Source organism: Tachysurus vachellii, chromosome 2 (assembly GCF_030014155.1).
Source record: "Tachysurus vachellii isolate PV-2020 chromosome 2, HZAU_Pvac_v1, whole genome shotgun sequence".
Lineage (NCBI taxonomy): Eukaryota > Metazoa > Chordata > Actinopteri > Siluriformes > Bagridae > Tachysurus > Tachysurus vachellii.
In genome coordinates this window covers 20933493-20956245 of record NC_083461.1, presented here as the reverse complement: position 1 = coordinate 20956245, position 22753 = coordinate 20933493, and the positions used below count along the sequence as shown (strand labels likewise).

Genomic DNA, 22753 nt, shown 5'->3' with positions numbered 1-22753 from the left:
TTTGGTGGGTAGCAATGTAATAAGCGGGATCCGCTTCGCGGACCTGTAACTTGAGCAACAGCGCGAAGCCGCGAACTCTTTCTGAATATTTTAAAGGCGTAACAGCTGATGAAAAAGCAGAGACAATTGTAGACGAAAATGAAGAGAGATTTTATCTTCGTTTTTATTTTATACAAAACATTTTCGTCTCGTCTTTTTTCGTCAACAATAATGCATGTCAATTTAGTCTTAGTCAGCGTTTTTGGACAGTGGTGCAGTCTTATCGTCTCGTCTTAGTCATGAAAAAAAAGGTTGTTAACGAACATATTTCGTCTCGTCTCGTCTGATGAAATTAACACTAGCAGCTTAGAAAAATTTTATTCCATTCCTTAGTACAGAAGAGCTTCAACACTGATGTTTGTGGGTGTCCTTACATGAACTGCTTGCTGGTCATGACATTGACTTGGCCATTTAAAAACATTATATTTGTTCCTCTTTAATCATTCTTTGGTAGACAGACTTGGGTGCTTGTGCTCATTGTCTAGGTGTATGACCCATTTTTGTCTTGAGATTTAGATCATGGACAGATGCCACTTCTGGGAATGTACCCATGTTCTTAAATTTCCTCCATTTGTACAGAATCTTGAGAGATGATTTTTTAAACGTTTTCAGCCTGAGGAGCTACAATAACTCTTTTCCAAAAGCCTCAGAAATCTCCATTGTTTTTGCAATGGTCCGCTACCACAAACACACCATGAGCATCAGACTGATATATCTCTATTCTTTAAATAAAATAAGTCACGCATGGATACCTGATTGTCATCCTGAAATCAGATGGATTCAAATTTGACCTTGAAATTAAGTACTAAACACACGGTTGCTTCTCACAGATATATAATATTGAAACATATTAATAATGTTAATATTATTTGTTAATAATGTTAATAATATTATTATAATGAATAATGTTAATTTTCCTGAATTAAAAAAATACCAAATATAATATATTTGTTTGATCTGTTTAATTGGGTTCACTGAAAAAATCTGATGATGTCATGGGTCATATTTATGCAAAAAAAAGTGACACTGTATATGTCCGAGACCTATATCTATAATTTTAGCATATAAAAAGGCTAGCATAATAATGAGTAATCTGTAAAAGTTTGTTCTCTGATAAATAAAAAAGTTGCACAAGAAATGATTAAGAAAAGCATTTATACTGGAAGTGACATCAGACCTCAGGCAATCTAAAGGAAAAACAAAGCAAGGAGGAAATAAAATTATTGTCATGGCTGCTTTTATTTGGCCTGCAGTGGAAAGCTGGGGTGAGTGAGAGATGGAGCAGTATATGAGATTAGACATGATTCGATCTGAAGCCATAATAAACACACTCTTACTCCGAGTCTAGGCTAATGCACACTAAAGCAGACTCAATAATGGGCCTCAAGCTACAGGATGTTTGGCTGCAGGGACAGATGGATACACATATTGAGGATCATCTGATATTCCAGGCACAGGGCGGAGAATGGGCACCTCAGGGGTGGGGTGGGGGTTGTTGGGGGAGCAGAAGGGACCACACAGGTCCACAATCCTTCTAGAAATACTGCATTTAGGAGGTCTATCTGTGCTTTTTTAATCTATCTGTTACAGATTTACTGCTGAATATTAAAGCTCTTGCACTGGAGACTCCCTCTGTAAATGTTAAACAAACTTCTTACAGAAAACAATATAAACTTTCTTTAAATCTGTTAGCATTCTTTGAAGGTCTTTTTTTATATTCTTGGTTTTCTTTGGATTATGACCACTCCCTGTTTCCTTTTCCCAGTGTGCCATACATAAACCATATCAATACACTCACTCACACACACACAGTGTCTCTCCTAAGGGACAGGACACCAGACACCAGTGTGGACAGAGAGCCTCTTTGTGGTGTACAAAACACTCTGTCTTTTCTTTGCTCTCTCTCTCTCTCTCTCTCTCTCTCTCTCTCTCTCTCTCTCTCTCTCTCTCTCTCTCTCTCTCTCTTTCTTTCTGTCTCTCTCTTTATCTTCCCATCTTTCATATGCATAGCTCAGTCGGCCTCCATCAATAAAGGCCAGACTCCAGTCTTGCTTGTCTCATTCATCCCGATCCTCCTTTTCTCAGTTCTCCTCCTTTCCTCGCTTCACTTCATCTCCATGTTTTTACACCACAACACATGAAGGTCATTTTATTGTTATTTTATCCATCAGACTTCCCTGGGTTTTGTTTAGGTAAAAGAAAAGACAGAGAGAGAAGAAGAGAGAGAGAGAGAGAGAGAGAGAGAGAGAGAGAGAGAGAGAGAGAGTTTGGAGGATTTCTCATTAGAAACAGTAATTACACTCTAAAAGAAAGCAGAAGGACTCAGCCACTTCAGAGAGGTTTTTAAAGAGATAGGGTTACACTCTATTGGGTTGCACTTTATTGGCTTGGTTTTCAAGTGTTCACCAAATATCAGTTAACTGGGATTCTGTGAAATTTAAAAAAATGTTAATAATTTCTCGAAATGATTTGATGTCTATGGAAAAATCTAGCAACAATATGTCTTATGTTGTAATGAATTCGCTTTGAGTTGTATTTGTCGTTCTGTGCTGTTCCAAAGCCCTGAGTTACTAATTCCCTTGATTCCTCAAACAAAGGTAGTGCAAAGCCAACAAATCACTGCACAGGCAACATCCAGATTGCTTCAGAACAGCCAAGATGGAGGAAGCACAGACTATAGCCATGTCTAACTAGCTGGCTAGCTTGTTGTTAATAAAAAAAAAACAATGCCTTGTTGTAAGATGTCATATCTGGTCTTCAATGAAAGTCCAGTGTGACCATACCTTTAAGCGTTGACCCAGAATGACATTTGAAAAAAAAAAAGCAATTTCTGTTTAGTTCAAAATTATTTGCCCATCTTCAGTAAGCACTTCTGACAGGGGCCTATGCCAGGATCCAAGCTTAACACACACACACACTTTCACACTTATCCATCTACCAGCATGTTTTGTGGAGGTGTAATGAAATCAAAGAACCCCCCACCCCCACCCCATCCCCCATTTTGTGTTATTTTGTTTATAGAGAACTAACTACATAGCTGTCATGAGAGCAAGCCCCATCATGCCAGCCAGAAAAGAAAATCTTTCTGTGTGTGTGTGCGTGTGTGTGTGTGTGTGTGTGTAGCCAGGTTCCCTACAGCAGAAATGTTTTCAACGGTCAGGTAGTGAAACGTGATAATGCAGGAGAGAAACTTCATCTCTCCTATCTACTGCATTTGCTATTTCGCATCTATTCTTTCGCTCTGTTTCCTTTCTTTTCTCCATCTTTATCTCAAGAGTACATCTGTTTCACCTTTCTTTTCACTTGTTCTCTTCATGCATAGGTGTAAGGCTACAGCCTTGTATACAAATCTATCACATACAAGCATAAAACAAAAATGAATTTCTCCATAAGCTTTGGATGATGAAAGTCCTAAATGAGAGAAACTCTGTAATTCAAGTCACACCCTTTATACAGAACAAAAGCTTGTATACATATGTACTGTATTAGGAGTCCCTCATAAACAAATAAACAATGGCTTTTAAGTTGGACTATTATTTATTTATTTATTTATTTATTTATTTATTTATTTATTTTTACAATTTGTCCATCCATCCATGTTTTGTACTGCTTATCCTACACAGTGCTGAAAGGGAATGTGAAGCCTATCCCAGGGAACTTAGAGCACAATGCAGGGGACACCCTGGATTTGACAGGATGCCAATCAGAAGACACTATTGAACACACTCACAACACACTACAGACAATTTTCATCATGCCAATCATCCTACAATACCCCAAAAGGAAACCAAAAAAGCACAAGGACAACATGCAAACTCTGTGCACACAAGATGAAGGCAAGCTTTAAACCTGCCTCAGAGGTGCACCACCATGTGCCAACCACTAAGTCACCATACCCCCTCTGCATTTGTTCAACTCTCCCTGTACCTCAGGCGTTTCCTCCCCAGTCCACATCTAGCCCAACTGACATCTCTAAATTTATCTTGTGCCTTTTAAGGGGTTGGTACAAGGTGCCCCCACCATGTGCTTTGAATCTCAGGGGCAGGCTCCAAGCTCCCTGTGACCCTGTGTAGGATAAGCAGTACAGAAAATGGAAGGATGCTCTGATGGATGGATGACTCTAGTTTTTGAATTATAAATCAGCACCTGGCATCTGTAGCAGCTGAAAGATGCTTTTCAAGAGTTTTTAGAGACATTCATAAATTCATCCTCTTAGATTTATATTAGTTGAATGACCTCATGGTTTTGTTAAATAAAATTTATTGTTGATGATGAAAACTGCACGTTTAGTCAACTGGACAAAGATGTGTGTTTAGTCTTAGCTTCCTTAGTGCCCTTGATGTATTGGAACTTGACTTAATGAGGGATTTCTCACAAAGACAGACTGTAAAACGTTTTCTTGCTTTTTTGAAGACATAGAGAAATTGTGTCTAGAGGAGCCAAACAGAAACAAAATCACAGCATGCATCCTCAGAAAGTTCTGTCCTCCTAGAAACAGCCGCAATGTCATGTGAGGGCAACATTTTGAGGTAAATGTCGCAAGTCAGAGAACGCTTAGATTAGCTGCTGAGATAAGAAAACAAGTAATCCATGAACACCACAGAAGACACAAGCAAGCAATCTTCATAAGGAATGTCACATTTGGCACTGAGTAGAGTTTAATGTTTTCCCTTGTTCTCGGGGTCATCCTTGGCTAATTTATGAGGCTGGGGGAAATACCGTGGGCTGTGCCACGTGCTCGGGTTTTCACCTCTTGGACCTTTGTGGCTGCGAAAACTTTTTAAAAAACTCTAAGAATGTGATGTGGAGTAAAAGCTGGCAATCATCAGGCGCCGTAACACGAACTGGATAGACTTCATTGTGAAGGACCATCGATAGAAGACACAGAGTGATGGAGGCCAATGGAAAGAAGCTGGGGTTAGAGAGAGGACGGCAAAGAGAGATAGAGAAGCACATTAACGCAGCGTCTCACCAGGCACAAAGCCACGCATTGTATTAGGCAGTGGGCTAAGGTGAAAGGTCGGTCTCGGCCATGATAACTCTATCAATGTCCTGCTGTGGAGGGTCGGTGTACAATGTGTTCTCACACACACTCCAAGTGATAATCAGATGACAGAGAGAAACCGGAATTCAAGAGACACACAGTCACTCGATCAGCTTGATCTTCCATTATGGCTTTGTTTCAAACCTCTGAGTCAGGAACGTTCAATCAGTCAAATAAAATTCACTTGGGTTTCCATTCAAGTGCCACGTCCTTCAAGTAATACCTTGGGTGGATTCTCAAGGCTTATACCAGAGCAGTGTTGAATTCTAGATTTGGATTGGTCAGTAGGGGTAAAATCGTTCTGCGCTCAGGGGACATTCTCTGGAAGGAGACATTCTCTGGTTTGAGTTCTAGAAGTCCTCGATTTGTTCAGTTTAAACTGTTTTTGAGTGACTCATAAGTGGTTCGATCAAGTGCTCTGACGAGTTTGATCCTGAAGATATATTATTAGATGGCATAGCATCTGAAAACCACTTGTAAGCATCTTTAAGGTCATGTATGTGCAAGAGGGCTGATGAGGGCTGGTTTTATGGTTTTTGGAGAAAGGTGTTCATGTTCACTCTACCTGATTTGTAGCAGTGGGAGACCTGGCTGGTGGTTGGGAATTGCTTGTGAACAAATTGGAAAGGAAAACCGGAGATTTGTGCATCCTATTTTTTCACTGTTTTGCTCTTACTGGCTGATCCTTTGAATTTGAGCTCTGTCTGTCTCCCTGCAATTGTATCCATGTCGCTACACAATGTCGCTATTTAGCAATATGGCAATGACGCTAAATCCTATACTGTCATGGTAAAATAGGTATAATTGATTGGACCCTTCTTTTCAGGGAGTCTTCTATTCCCCTTCGGGCATTCATCAAGCACCCTAATGGTAGAAGCTCTGAAACTGATTCGTTTATTAATAAGATTACACACTACTTTGACGCAGCCTCCTCTGTGAACCCAAATGGCTTCCTGTGTGGCCCCTATCCCTTGCCACAGACAAAAGCACACATTCTCATTACAGCAAGACCAAAGAGAACATTCTGACCAGATGAGATCAAAATCATGTCATAAAATTGCCTCTCTATACATTTTTCTGCTCTGGTGAATCACGATCCTAACATCAACACCACACTTTAAATTTAGAATGTTTAGAACAAAATCTACCAGCACTCAGGAGATAAGAACCTGTCCTGATGCTGAACCTCTAGCTTGTTAGCTTTATTCCTTTCATCAGCTAAGCGCTTAAAATTGTGTTTACACATTATGTAATGAACACAAACACAAACCCTCAACTCTATTCATTAACCCATTGCCTACGGTAGCCTCTCACACCCTCTGACCTTTCACCCCCTGGACTGAGATTAGAGCAAAATGTCCGCTTAAAACTAAACATCGCCAGCAGAGAGATGACTATAAATATTTCTTTAGCAATGTTACACTTTAAACCTCCTTTTGTCAGTCTTAAAATCAGAAATTAATTTCAGTATTTCATAAGTATTTGTATGTACCACATGTTATTCTTTAGTAATATATAGATAATGAAGCACGCACACTCTGTTAGTCTGTCTGTGATCCACAGGTGTTAAGCTTGCAAAGTTTGTCTCCACACATAAAGGAAATGACTGGCCTATAGACAGGATATTAGCCAATCCACACTAATATAGAACAGATGCAGCACAAACTCACAAAGTTATTAACAAATAATAATTAGGTTTTATTTTGAAATTAGGTTTTATCGCTTATTAGCCTAGCATATATTTCACTCTACATTTACAAGCTTTCTTTGCTAGTTTTGCTTAGCAAAAATCTTGTATTTATGCAAATTAATATTGTTATTCTCATGGACTCAGCTAAAACACAATTCTTTACTTTATACACTTTTGTTTCCTGTCTATCAGTAGTGTCTACACAGAAACTCAAAGCTTTAAAAAGTATTAAGCACAGAAATATAGCGTTCAGTGTCAGTCAAGCTCGGCTATCAGCTGATGTCAATTTTCTAACCCTGCCCATCAGCTGATCTGATTCCTAAGCGCGCTATTGGTCCCTCTCAAACAGGGCGCCCTATTTAAATGCTTTTTTCAGTCTGTCTGCTTGGCTGTTTCCTCTGCATTGCTGCAACTGCGATTTAAACTCGGTGGCTAATTAGAGTTATGCCGCAAGCTATCTCCTTTTGTGTTCGCGATGTGGAACTATAAGAGGTCATGATTACTATTAGTATACTCGAGCCGAAGGGGAAGTTTTGAAGATGCTTTGAACTTACGGTAAATCGATACAGTGCGCATGTTCGTGTATAATGGTGCGTTTGTTGAGCCGGAAGCGACCTTAGGGCTGGCGTGTTGTACAGTCTGTTATGCTACGCTACGTTAGGCTATGCTTCGCTATGCTATGTATGTTATGCTATGCTAGGTTATATTGTATGTTATGCTATGTTATAAGATAAGGTTATGCTATGATTTTGCATTGCTCGTCATGATGGGTTGTGCCATGCTTGCTATACTAGGCTAGATTACCTCATGCTCGGTAATGCATGCCTTGATATGCCTTGCTAAGCCAGCTCGTTATGGTATGCTAGGTTATGCTATGTTATGTTATGTTAGCTAGGCTTACCTTGCTAGGCTATGTTATGTTATGCTATGCCTTGCTAGGCCAGGTTAGGTTACGTTGCGCTATGTTATGCCTCGCTAGGCTATGTTAGGTTACGTTATGCCATGCCCTGCTAGGCTATGTAAGGTTACGTTATGCCATGCCCTGCTAGGCTATGTAAGGTTACGTTATGCCATGCCCTGCTCAGCTATGTTAGGTTACGTTATGCTATGCCCTGCTCAGCTATGTTAGGTTGCGTTATGATATGCCCTGCTCAGCTATGTTAGGTTACGTTATGCTATGCCCTGCTAAGCTAGGTTACATTATGCTATGGTTATGATATGCTATGCCCTGCTAGCTATGCTAGGTTATGTTATGCTATGCCCTGCTCAGCTATGTTGGGTTACGTTATGCTATGCCCTGCTCAGCTATGTTGGGTTACGTTATGCTATGCCCTGCTCAGCTATGTTGGGTTACGTTATGCTATGCCCTGCTCAGCTATGTTGGGTTACGTTATGCTATGCCCTGCTCAGCTATGTTGGGTTACGTTATGCTATGCCCTGCTCAGCTATGTTAGGTTACGTTATGCTATGCCCTGCTCAGCTATGTTAGGTTGCGTTATGCTATGCCCTGCTCAGCTATGTTAGGTTACGTTATGCTATGCCCTGCTCAGCTATGTTAGGTTACGTTATGCTATGCCCTGCTCAGCTAGGTTAGGTTACGTTATGCTATGGTTACGTTATGCTATGCCCTGCTCAGCTATGTTGGGTTACGTTATGCTATGCTCTGCTAAGCTAGGTTAGGTTACGTTATGCTATGCCCTGCTAAGCTATGTTAGGTTACATTGTGCTATGCCTCGTTAGGCTATGTTGGGTTACGTTATGCTATGCCCTGCTAGGCTATGTTACGTTATGCTATGCCTCACCAGGCTATGTTCGGTTACGTTATGCTATGCCCTGCTAAGCTACGTTAGGTTACGTCATGCTATGCCCTGCTAAGCTATGTTAGGTTCGTAATGCTATGCCTCGCTAGGCCATGTTACGTTACGCCATGTTAGGCCTCGTTGACTGTTATGATACATTATGCTATGCCTCGCTAGGCTGTGTTATGGTGCTTGGTGCTGTGCCTTGCTGGGCTATGTTGTTGCGTTGCATTGTGCTGCGCCTAGGCCGTGTTAGGTTATGTTACGCTATGTTGTGCCTCGCTAGGCTGTTGTGATACGTTGTGCTGTGCCTTGCTAGGCTATGTTGTGTTGCATTATGCTATGCCTTGCTAGACCATGGTAGGTTACGTTGCACTATGTTATGCCTCGCTAGGCTGTGTTGGGCTGTGCCTTGCTGGGCTATGCTGTGTTGCGTTGCGTTGGGCTGTGCCTTGCTAGGCCGTGTTGGGTAACGTTACGCTATGTTGTGCCTCGCTAAGCTGTGGTGATACGTTGTGCTATGCCTCGCTGGGCTGTGTTATGGTATGTTGTGCTGTGCCTTGCTAGGTTATGTTGTGTTGCGTTACGCTATGCTTTGCTAGGCCATGTAGGTTACATTGTGTTATGTTGTACCTCGCTGGGCTGTTGTGATGCGTCGTGCTGTGCCTCGCTAGGCTGTTATGACACGTTAGGCCTTGCTGAGCATTATGTTGAGTTGTGCTATGCCTCCATAGGCTGTAATGGTACGTTAAGCCATGCCTTGCTGGGCTGTGTTTGTGTTATGTTGTGCTGTGCCTTGCTGGGCTGTGTTGGGTTACGTTGTTTTGTGCCTTGCTGGGCTGGGTTGGGTTACGTTGTGCTAAGACTGGATTTCTTGTTGGGCCTTTTGGAAGTCTCCTTTCTCGGGTTGTTGGATGGATCCTAGAGGGATGGCTACTCAGGAGATATTCAGGGAGGAGGCGCTTGGTTTCTCGTGTTCTGTTTGTGATTGAGCTAGCTCTGCTGCTAGCTTTCCTCACACTCAAGGTTCACTTCTGACCTCTTGACATTCAGGTTGCTAGTCAGCTGGCTACAGTGACAAATTTGTTTGACAGGTTTATTAGATTTTCTTATTTACGCTTGGCCAAGTGCTGTTAGAAATCTCCTTCCATCTGCTAGTTTCTCACCTGTTTTACTTTTTATGCTGTTATCATTTGTTGCTTTTGCTTTTCTGGCACATCTCTCAGCATTCACTATTTCTCTATCTACAGTATCTACCTACACTGGATTCTGGTTCTGATTGGTCAGAAGATTAATTTTCTATAACAGCAGCTCTGGCAGATTAAATAATTGTTTAATGAATAAATATGAATAACGCTCGTATTTTGGCAAACTCAGAGGGCACTATTTCTACCCACCACACCACTGCAACACTTTCATACCTTGGCACACAGTGTCACTGACAGGGGTGCAGTGCTGGAGTTCCTCGGTATCTTCGCAGATGGTGCACGGTAGGCAGAGGTTCAGCTCGCTCTCCTGGTCTGAGTAGGTGTCATCCATGCAAATCTCACACACGGTGTCCTCCGTGGGGCTGCAGCGTCTCAGCACACCGCTGCCCAATGGACATGCCGTACACGCCTGGCACTGCCCCGTAATTTGCGACATGAAATAGCCGTAGTCACACACGCAGGTCGCATCATCAGTGTCCGTGCATGGCTTCTCCATGCGTAACAACCCACCGCAGTTTGTGCATCGTGCGCATTTTTCTGTGTGGCTGAAGTTCTCAGAGAATGTTTCACCTGCAAGAAATGAAAGCAACATTAGATAGACTTCTAAAGCATCCATCAAAGCACCTACTCAACATCATGTTCTATGATAAATAAGTTAAACGCATTGAATTGTTTTATTCATTTAATAATAACGTGTGTTAAAAACAAGTGGAGTGGCAGCATTGTATGAACTTTCACAGAGTCGATCTGAATTAAACACAAAAGATTCATTCAGGTTTATTCTGCATATTTATGAGATCATATGATGTTTTCAAAAGATTAAAAATCTGTTCCTAATAGATATCGTGTGATGAGGGCATGATATGTGATAAGAAAAAAGGAAGCTAAGATAGCGAGTTAGTTCAGCACTGCACTTATGGTCTCATCTGACAGTTTCTTCCTCCTGGAGATCTAAATAAATCAAACCAAAACAAGAATATTGTGTTTTCTTCATTTAAACAGGAATTAAATGAGATTCATGCTTGTTTTAAGATAATTCAAAATTATAACAAAATTGAGACGGGTCAATTCTCACTTTTTTTACTGTCAAGTTTTGAGAGTAGTGTTTTCTTAAAGATGCCAAAATATACAATATGAAAATTCCAAAAGAATATACAGAACGGACAAACATTTGTTTGTGGATGACAATCTGCAGAATTGTTCATACATTCATCTTCAGTCAGCACTTTGTCCTGGTAAAGACCAGAGTCTATCCCAGGTACATGGGGTCCAAGATGTTTAGAAGACACCAGGTCATTGCAAGGTACTTGAAAGGTGGCACTACAACAGAGAACCAAGCTATAATCCACCCATGAAGAGAATATAAGACCTGAGCTCAGGATTGAACCACTGAACTGTGAGAAGAAGTCTATCCTACTGTTTCCTTTGAATTAAAATGGACTTATTCAAGGAGACTTTTCATGTTGCCTCAGCAGAGATACCAGTACTACTCTGGTATTACAAGTGTTTAAAAATCCATATAAATCATGGGAAATACTTCTATTGACTTCTCAAATTACTAAGATAAGTTTTCCATTGACTAAATGCCATCAGCCATGTTAGTTGTTGGCAAATTGAAGAGATCCCTGCTTCTGTTTCAGCCCATATTACTACTTCTACCATTTCAGTCTGTTCCTATTTCTGTCCTCAGACCTGTTTCCCTCTCAGATCGCACTCCAGACTTTGGCCCGTGCCCAAATACAGATCTGGGTATTGTCCTGTTATCTCAGGCTGTGCTTCATTTTTAGTTGAGAAGTCTTGCCTGAGTAAACTCCATTCATTCTGGTTTTACTCATGAGTCTACTGTTTTGGGTTTACTGTAAGTCTGCTATGGCATTCCTAAATACGAAAATAAATATTCCTAACAAATAAAGGAAATTTGCATATCATGAGCTTCTAGATTTAGTCCCCATCATAGCACAAAAATTTGTTTACTTTTTATGTCTTCTGTCTGTAGATCACTTTTTTACTCACAGATCTTTGGTGCAGCTTTGATAAAATAGATCATTTAAAAATTCTAATTGACATTTATCCTTACATACATTACTTCATAAGTGAAAATGGGGTTTCCAGAGTAGCAGAACTGAAATGTTAGCCCTGTCATTAAAAGATGTTGAGATCAATTCCAGATCATCCAAAAGTGTCTTGGGGTTCAAGAAAGCAAAGCTGGTTTTGGGGTTTTTACCCAAAAAAAAAGGGGTTTTTACTGCAATCCGATGTTACTCTTACTTCATGATGTTACTCTTTCTTGCCACTCAGTATTACACTAAACAATCATGGCAGTCTGTTAGCTCATATATAAGTTAGTGGTACGTTAAGGAAGTAAGGTCATCATCCCTGAACCAGAAATAACTTGCCTATGCACAGTATGTCTTGCAACACTCAATTTTGGTGTTGACTATAACATTCTCCTTAATTTCCAGAAAAGGAAAGGAAAGGAAAGGAAAGGAAAGGAAAGGAAAAGAAAGAAAAGGAAAGGAAAAAAGTATAAAGTATAGAAAAGAAAAGAAAAGAAAATAACTTTTATTGTAAGAAGCATGAACCGACTTCAGTCAGTCTAACGCTCTTACATTAACTAGAAACATTGGCCAATTTGGTTGCCTCCAATCTACATTGAAGTATTTTGTAAAGAGGGATTGTGCTTGACATTATAGCTCTAAATGGCTTAGAGTAGTACCTAAGCAATATCACTTGGTCTCTATGGTTGCTAAATGCAGCTCTCTGATCAATACCAATAGACCACAGTGGATCCTTTTCCTACATGGCTCCTAAGCTTTGGAAATGCCTACCTGACAATAATCAGGATTTACACACACTCTATCCCTGTTCAACGAGCCTTCAGCCGACCTCTATGTGTCAAAAAGTCATAAGTCCAAAACCATGGGTGCCTGTCTTTGCACATTTCAAATACAGGCACCCAACTCTAACAATACGATTAGGAGTACCTTGTGTCTCAGGGATCCCCTAGGGATGTCTATATCATTGTTTCACTTCTGTTATTTCTATGAAGCACAGTTTACCAATATTTATAACAATTTTGTACACAGATTAGATCAGTGTAATTAAGTAATGCTGGCCACCTCCCTTATTACCTATCCTGAAATCTGTAAGCTCCTACTCTTGTCACTGAGACACTAATCATTTTCTACACTTATTGATACCCAAAAGCTTACTGCTGTCATGTTCTTGTCCTGAGGCCTACTTCATCCTGGTTGTAGACCTGCCAACATGATGCTGAAACATGCTACCCCTACTCCTCTTCCTCACTCTATTCTGAGACCTACAAGATCTTCCTAAGGACTTCTTGAGTTTTAAGTTTTGTCCTGAGGCCTACCATATCTTTGCTCTACCCTGATGTCAACAAGTCCTTGCACCCACTGTGTTCTCACATCTCTGACTCTGGGGTCTTGTGGGCAGCTGGACCTACTTGCAGGCTATACCAACCATAACCTCCTTTTTCCACCTGAGACACAGAAACTAAAGCCTACCAGTTTTTTTTTGCTCGTTTCCTGCTCTTACCCCTAACATCCTGAGTTTAATATAAGCTTGAGGGCTATAAGCTTCAGCTTCAATCTTATAAATTATGAGATGGTCCGATTCCAGTCCCACTTGTCACATTTAGTGTGCTTTTCTTGAGACCTACCACATCCTCATCCACACCAAGTACCAGTTCTTATGTCTTCCATGCTGAGGGCTTCAAGTTCCTTCTTCCATCTGGATCCTACTTCTACCTACATGAAGGATAAAATTAAATCATCCAAAACTATTCCGGTCTTACTCCAGACATCCTATAGGAATACAATCTCCTGGTACCATCCATACTCCATTTTTTCCATTTCCTATTTGGATCCAATGTACTGCAACAGCTACAGTATATATGGTTGAAATGACAATAAAAGCTTTTTGACTTGACTTGATTTGACAGTGTAACCCTACTGAGGACCAGAAAATGAAGCCACGCCTTAGATACTTCATACATTCCGAGACCTTAAAATCCTGCCACATTTGGACACTCATAACAACCACAAGCTTCTTTTTCCATCCTTGGGCCTACAAGTCCTAAGTTCCTTCTAGGTCCTATTGCTATGCTCCTGAGATGATCAAATGATTTAATGTGTGTAGATCCAGGGCACTGGAAGCTGCTGATTCTTTCTCTTTAATGTCTGTTCTATGACAAACCTGTCCCCTTAGTCTACAGTATAATGACTGTCATAATACTGATAAGCACACCATATGTTGCTAAATGAGGAACAGCCAGCCCTCACTCAACACACATTCAACACTCACTCACTCACACACTCTCTCGCTCTCTCTCTCTCTCTCTCTCTCTCTCTCTCTCTCTCTCTCGCTCTCTCTCACACACACACACACACACATTCTCTCAAATGACTCTCAAATGGTCATCAGTGCTTGATTATTACCTCTCTAGATTCCCTGGTGTGTTGTGCACTATGGTCACTAATGGATTTTCTGATGATGGCTAAATTGAAGGAAAGCACCCACTCAGCCTTTCTTCTCTCTTTTCATCCCTTCTATCTTCATCTTGTTCTATTCCCTCTCTCCTCCCCTCTCACAGCCGTTACCATAATGTGCATTATCAATAATGCATATCGGTGCATTGTTTCAGAGAGACTGCACCATGTGTGTATATGTGCGTGTTTGTGTGACAGTACCATGCTTGGTACTTTACAGAGGAGCAGAGGAAACATTCCATAAACGACATCTGTGTGGCCATAAAAGGCATACTGATGAGGCCCAGCTACAATTTATACTTGTGTGTGTGTGTGTGTGCCACAGTCATTCTGTCTGCACGCCTCAAGTTCACGTTGCTATCTGTCTCCTAATTTCAGCCATTTGGATATTTAGATCTCTTCTAACAAGCCATTTATGAGCACAAAAGGGGAAATGAGAATTAGATCTCACATCCTGAAGTTATTTGAACACCGTTATTACACCAAACTCTCAACTGAAATATGAATCTGAGTGGATGATTCAAATTTCCGTTCATATACAGACAGTACAGCATATAGAGTGTAAAAAGGACACAAATTGGTGCTATTAAGCTCACCCTAACCTTTAAAATGGCCAGATTCACCCTGATGCCTTACATTTTTCAGAGCTCCTTCTCACCCTTGTTTCAGTGTTTAATTTCACCTAGACAGTGAAGATTTGTACCCAAGGCTCTTCTGTGCTTTAAAACACTCAGTACTTTACTTTTCTACACTTGTATACCGTAATGTTTTATAACCCCACCTTCAGATGTCACCCAGAAAAGGACAGATTCCATTTTTAATTGATGCTTTCATGCTTTCCTCTTCATGTAATCTCATTTAGTTTTTCCTTGCTTCTGTTGCCTCTGGATTGTTCATGGCTCTGGCTTGGATTAAAAATGACATCCATATTTCTGTAAAGATGCTCTGTCTTAATGCTTATTGTTGAAGTTACCATATTTATAAAAGTAAAATGTGTTGCAGTTTCTAATTTTTAATTAAAATAAATTCTTATTCTGAGAAAACACTTTCACGTAAATGGGTAAAGAGGTCAGAATGCAGACAAATTTATGTTCTGTAGTGAATACTACATTTTCTTTTACTAATTTAAAATGTAATGCTTTCACAAAGCAAAACTAAATAACACCTGAGCTAAGTTGCTAAGTTTAAAACAAGGGCCGTGTGTGTGTGTGTGTGTGTGTGTGTGTGTGTGTGTGTGTGTGTGTGTGTGTGTGTGTGTGTGTGTGTGTGTGTGTGTGTGTGTGTGTGTGTGTGTGTGTGTGTGTGTGTGTGTGTAGTATTTTGCCTCAAGGCAAGGGAGTTCCTTTGAGATACGTGCGTTAAAGTCTTATCAGATCCTCTGAAATATGACAAATCACAAGCTCTTGGCTTTTTTTTAGGTTCAGGTTTCGCTGTAACCATCGTAATCTGGAATGTGAAGTGTGTTTTTACAAACGTAGTGTGAAGTGTGTTTTTTACATCGTAATCTGGAATGTGAAGTGTGTTTTCTTTGCACACCTGAAAGTCAGCACATAAAAAGGCTCACCTTGACATGGCTTCCAGACGATCAGAGATCAAAAATGGACACATATAATTATAGAATAATTATATGCTCATCATTTTGGTCTAACTGTCCAGTTTTGACAAACCCATTTAGTTTTGTCTAGCCACGACATTAATCACTGTTCTGGGAAAAAAAAGGTGTTGCCGGGCTGGCTATCAGCGTTGACTTGTTAAAATGTCACTTGGCTGTTTCTCAGTTTGTTGTAATTAACTCTCAGGTTCTGTTTAGTAATGAACTAGGCAACATGTTCAGGTTTTAAAGCAGAAGTGTTTGGACAAATTGGCATGTTTCGCTGTTTTTAATTTTAAACAATGCACTGTTACCAGTTCTTGATCGTACTGCTGTCTAACAAGCCTTGCCTGTTTTCTGGATGAGATTCAGCAGTATAAGCAACACAGATGGCAGAAAATCATTCAAGATCTTGAGCTAAATGCAAACACATCAAGTTTCCACATTGTTTCAGCAAAAAATGGTAAAGAGAACTGATTTCAGTCCTGTCCTTTTCAGGATATGTGGTCCTGGAATACATAATGAGGTTGACTGAAGTAGTATCGGTTACTAGTTACGGATAGATTGAGTGAATGAACTGAATGAGCTCTTATAACAGATCCATTAATTAAGCACAGTCAAGGGTGCTGTACAACAAATCAACACCTTCTGATCTCCTGTGGTATAAATGACTAAATTATATTTTTGGTCCAGGTTCATGTCTTTCATGCCTGGAATGGTCTACATTCAGGCATCCAGACATATAGGAGACTAAGAAAATTTTGAGCCAACTTTGAGCCATTTTTACAACTGTGAAAGCACATCCAAGGAAAACATTCCCAACAAACCATTTCCCATATTTCTATAATTTATTACACCAGTGTCAGTGAAAGCCCAAGAGCGCTAACCCTCACCTTCTGTTCAGCATCAAAACATGACACGTTTTAATCACCACAGTGACGACCCTGCTCAGAGCCTGGCTCAGATGTTTGTCCTTAGGGTGGAATTTGCTTGCTTCAAGCTCAGACATACTGTGATCTGTTTGCATACAATGATCTTTCTTAGCAGAGAAAAACTGCAATAGATCGTTTTGCTGATAATTCATCCCCATTTAAATGCACCAGGGTTCACTTGTGCATTTAAACCCTAACAAAGTAAATATAACCATGACTTCTTAATGTTAATGGAAAAATTCCTTGTTAGAACAAAAAGCAATAGTAAAAAAAACTACAAAATACATGGCATGGATGTCCTTGGATATCATTAACAGCACAAAGAAAATGTTACACAATCAATGTAATCAATGACAACACAGAGGTAGAAACAGAACCAAGATCCAAGAAAAGCACATGAAGTGATCTCAAAATAAAAGTGATAATTATGTTTTTTCCATTTACAAACTGCTCCTTCAGCCTTGAAACAGTGTAGAAATACTATTTAATATCAGTTAACTTCACTGTGTACTCACTGTCAAGGCACGGCTGGCACACTGTTTGCGTGTTTCCACACGGCTGGACCATGCCCTCACCCGGTGGACACTGTTTGCAGCACTCGCCGTAAGTCGTGTATGCTCCTGAATTACATACTTCCTTAGCCGAGAACACATGCACCTTAACATAAACACAAAGAAGGAAGAAGTGTTAGTGCACAGACATCATTATAGTGTGTTCATTGTTCTTTCCAGTTTAACAAACACAAACAACAGCATACAGGTGTAGAAGTACATGTATGCAACAGAAGTATGATTACTTATCTAAATAAATGTTCTAGTGAAAGTTGAAGTAGGGCTTCAAATTAAATTAGAACAAGAAAAGTATAGATGCATTAACTCACATTAAGCAGGAAAAACAATAAAAATCATTCCTGATGGTAAATTAGTGCCTCTTTCACCAAGGAATATGGAAAAACTTTAGCTTAGGCTAGTTAAGAACAGCTTTATTCATCATCTCTTACACCAGATAGCATAATAATAAATCTGACCAAGCTAGCTGAATGCTCACAGCACGTTGTCCCAGAGAACAGTATACGTTTACTTTCCACATTTGTACACTAACAACCACTGAGGCTCATGAGTGTACTGAGGAAAAGTAACATATTTTTATCATGTAACACAAGCACCCTACAGCTATAAGTGTGGTTTTATGATAACGTGATAGCATGCCTTGTGAAAGAAACACAAGCTAGCACTAGAACTAGTTTACCTGTGCTGTATGTCTCATGGCAGCTTCCCAGGTAAATTTTTGTTTTGTACTTTTTTATAAATGTTTGATGTTCAAGTTTTTGTATTTTTGCTTGACCTTTACAGTGTTTCGATAAGACAGATACCGTGCAAGCTTTGTAAGATCTTCTGCAGTCACATGAAACCAAGAAGATTTGAAGGCAATCTTTTAGAAACTAAAAGCTGATCTTTATTTGGGGTTAATCAGAATAATTTCATTGATGGCAGATGGATGATAACTATATCTGGACATGAGATTTAATGAGATTTTTTTTTTAGAAGTGATAGATGCACATTTTCAAACCTCAGCTGGTTCTCAGGGGTCTCACCATGCAAAATTCCTAGATCCAGTCTACAACAAATCTAGATAATTGTAAATTCACTATTCAAATTAACCATAGGCCACTGAGCTCCACTATGAATGTTATAAGCACATTCATCAAAGCTGGACAAATTAAACGTAGCAGGTTTTATGGAGTGAAAATATTTAGACTTTTTGCCATAAAGAATATGACTAACCCCATGACCTCTGGCTATTATTTATGAACCTACAAACCATTATAGTAATGATTATTATTACTTTCTAAGGCTTAAGTAGAAAATGACTAACATACAGTATAGAGAATGTACTCATTACTCGGTATTTCTTTATACAAACAAATACATCACCATGAACATTCAGCTGTCAACATATTCTTCAAAAAAACCCACATTCTTAGTTTTGGAAAACCACTAAGGAAATATTTAACTTATGACAGCTATATTTTTAATGTAAGGTCCCTTTAGAACTGTAATGATTTGTTTTTACCATTTGGCAAAAGAACTGCAAAAACAGAAGACGCGTGGGAATCTCTGAGAGTCCATACAGGTCATGGCCCATTATGAGTGTGTCTGCCTAACCCTGAATTTTTTTTATTTTTTTTTTTTGCTTGGGTTTTTTTTTTCTTTTTTTTTGGCTTATGCTTTATCTTTATCTCAGATGATTTGAACAAAAGTGAAAAAAAAAATCCTAAAATCCTCAACTTTGTTACTGCTACATACAATACATTCATTCATCTTCTACAGCTTATCCGAACTACCTCGGGTCACGGGGAGCCTGTGCCTATCTCAGGCGTCATCGGGCATCAAGGCAGGATACACCCTGGACGGAGTTCCAACCCATCGCAGGGCACACACACACACTCTCATTCACTCACACAATCACACACTACGGACAATTTTCCACAGATGCCAATCAACCTAGCATGCATGTCTTTGGACCGGGGGAGGAAACCGGAGTACCCGGAGGAAACCCCCGAGGCACAGGGAGAACATGCAAACTCCACACACACAAGGTGGAGGAGGGAATCGAACCCCGACCCTGTAGGTGTGAGCAAACGTGCTAACCACTAAGCCACCGTGCCCCCACATATAATACACTAAATTATAAATATGACACATTCTAATAATTTCACAACTGCTTGATATTTTAAGTACTTTGTCTTATGTATACTTTAAAAAGTTTTATACTAGCTGTAATTGGTCATTTAAATGTATCTTTTCTTTAAGTATACATGGAAAATAAAGTATAGAAAACGTAAACTGTAAATAAACTTATTGCCTCTCTCAAGTATACTTAGAAAATCTAGTACACTTGTACACTAAAAATATTTTTTCTAAGCTGAAATTATTTAGAAATAAACCAAATGTCAAAATTATACTTTCAGTGTAAAATTACATAATGTACATAGTGTACTAGCTAAACACTGAAAGTGTACTTGATGTTTAGTTTACTTTTTTTAGTACACCAAACTGAAAGTATAATTAACACAATGTGGGTCTCATTAAGTATTCTTAAAAAAAAGACATTATGCAAACTATAAACTGTAAAATGCAAGCTGTAAAAACTCTAAACTAAAGCTGTAAACACTTTCAAATACAATCACACACCGAATTGGATTTCATTAACAATGCAGAGAAAATGTTACACACTGAAAGCAAAGCAGTTATTGCAAAACCTAATTGCAAACAATCACAAAAGAGATTTTTAAGAATTAACTTAGGTCAGAAGTGAACTGTCGTCACACTACACTGTCCAATCATAGCCCTAAGTCATACTCAGGAGTGTGGTTGAAATCAGAGAAAATAGCCCTGAAACCCATCAACTGTTTCAGTCCGTATAAAACACCCTCTATAGTTTTCTCTATTGTGTTGTAAGTATTATTGACACTTAATGTAAAGTTAGTATACTAGCTGCAAACTGTTTACTTGACACTTTGTACATCTACTCAAGTATATTTAGAAAAGTTTGTATATTAGCAGCAAATTAAGTATCTTTAACACTTTTATATACTTTTAAAAAAAGACAGCATACTAGCGTCAAACTAAATAGTAATTATAGTATACTAAATATAGTAAAATATAGTATTCTTAATAGTATTCTAGCTGTAATCTAAAAGGATTAGTATAAAGTATACTTAGAAAACAAAGTTTACTAGCTTACTAGCTAACTGGAACTGTGCAAGACATATAGACACTTTTATTGAAGGATACTTAGAAAAGATTATGTACTAGCTATAAAGTGAATGTTTACGTATACATCAAGTATACTTACTTGAGATAGTTTAAGTAAATTAAACACATACTTAACACTTAGTGTACTTTCGTACCCTGTACTGAGTGTTCTACTGAGTACTCAGTATTTAAATACTGTAATATATTTAAAGTTGTGTAACATTAAAGTCCTTGATTACAGTTTAGAATATTCTTTATAGTTGTTTTCACACCTATTGTGTAATCGGTGTGGAGTAACACACTGCAGAAAAACACAGATCTAGTTACATTTTGAATATGGAATCACAATCTGGTGAGGCAAGGCCACAGTGAAGATTAACGATGTGGATAAATGTCAACAAGTGCTTAAGTGAAATGTGACAAGTGGCCCCTTTTGGTTCAGGTGAATAGAATTTTTAACTGAGAGTGAAAAGAGATAAAAATAAGTGTAGCACTTCCTCCAGGCATTTTCAAGTCATCTGGATAAACCACAATGATAGGCTAAAAAGGAACATGGTACTTTTTGCCCAAGTTTGCATTCTTTGCATTTCTAGCCTCTCACCCCACTCAAGCCCTCTAGCGATTGCTCCAAGCTCAACCGACAATCAAAAACTACTATGTCACATGCAGTTAGTACTTCTTTCTTTTCTCAGGAAACTAGAACAGGGTAAAAAAAAAGAGTTTCTTTATATAGACGAGTGTTTCCACACGCTTTGTCTGAGGATGGTGGATTGCATGCAAAAAAAAATAAAAACTTAGAATGCAAATGAAATGAATGTAGAGCAAAAGATATTTGGTGTCATAATGCTCTTCTGAGCCTGACCTGACAAATTGTTGTTTTCTGCATTGTTACATAAAGGGATGAAACCACTTACTACTCCCTTCTTTTTGTTCTTAGTTAATGAATTTAAAAAAAAAGGGACTCTACGCATTATGCTGAGTGCGGAACTGTGCTAATCCCTGCACTTCATTTCACCTCGTTCTTTAATGCCTGTTGAAAACAAGCAAATCTGTCACTAGGTATTATAGGTGCAACCGCCTTGCCCCTGAGCCAACCTAAACTTTTCATGAGCACAAACATACACGTAATGACAGGTATAATGACATCCACCCAGACAAAATAAATAACCTTTAAAACAAACCTGTTTACAGAACCAAATATAGTATTATTGGGAGGAATGTTACTGTAATGTTTTTAGAAAACATTCTTTCTTCTGTAGCATGATCATGTCAGAGCAAATTGCCATTGTAACAAACACTTGAGAAAGGTTTTATTGTGTGTATGAACATGAGTGAAACAGGAAAATGTTGAATATGTTTGGTCAATTTCTTGCACTTATACAGGTTATCTCTGAATCTGCCAGGTCCTTTCATATCACTGTGCCAGAGGGACCTAACCTGGATCTAGGGAAAAAATAGGGAAATGTCTGGAAGTCAGGTGCTACCAAGAAAGGCAAAATGAGGAGATGGATGTAGTCCCACCATACCCAGGGGCAATATTTCATGAAGTGGTGCTTGCTAGCAGGGAATTTTAGTGTTCATTTAAGAAATCTCAAACAATACCAAGCCAAGACCTGAAACACCTGCCACTGTCTTGCTGACTTTTTGTCTTGGCCACATCAAACACATTCTTAGAAAAGGATAATGACTATAGCCAAATGGCCAATTTGTCCCCTATGCAAGAATTTATAGACTACTGTATATGGCTAAATTCACTAGTGATATTCGAGACTGAACTTATTTGAGCAGGCCTGGGGTGCAATCAGTGTTCCAGGTTATCCCAAAAGTGTTCAGTAGGTTTGAGGTCAGGGCTCTGTGCAGGACACTCGGGTTCTTCCACTCATACTTTGGGCCTCTTGGTTACAGTCCTCCGGTTCATATGTATGCTCAATAGTTTAGTAGCAAGTTGCTAAGTCATTTTCAGATTTTGGTTTATTCATTCAACACTAAATCTTCACTCCTGACTAAAGCCTGCATCTGACACAGATTTTTCTGATTGTCGCTCCTTTAAATTCCGTTTTTTCCTGCATCTGTCTTGCAGCTTTTCTCTTCTTGCCTTCACTCTCTCTTATCCAGCACACACACAGATCTTAACATATGAAAATGATTCATTTTCTTCATGGACATCTTGGTCACAGATGA

The 22753-nt window shown here is 39.3% G+C and overlaps 1 protein-coding gene across 1 annotated transcript in view; it reads right to left on the bottom strand.

Annotated features, from left to right (window-relative positions):
* ngfrb (nerve growth factor receptor b) overlaps positions 1-22753 on the bottom strand; it is a 38390-nt gene that overhangs the window by 11776 nt on the left and 3861 nt on the right. Inside the window, exons 2-3 of the mRNA XM_060863519.1 lie at positions 17330-17471; positions 9994-10350 (exon numbers count right to left, since the gene is read on the bottom strand). Coding sequence (XP_060719502.1) covers positions 9994-10350; positions 17330-17471 — 499 coding nt within the window. The remainder of the gene's footprint in view (positions 1-9993; positions 10351-17329; positions 17472-22753) is intronic.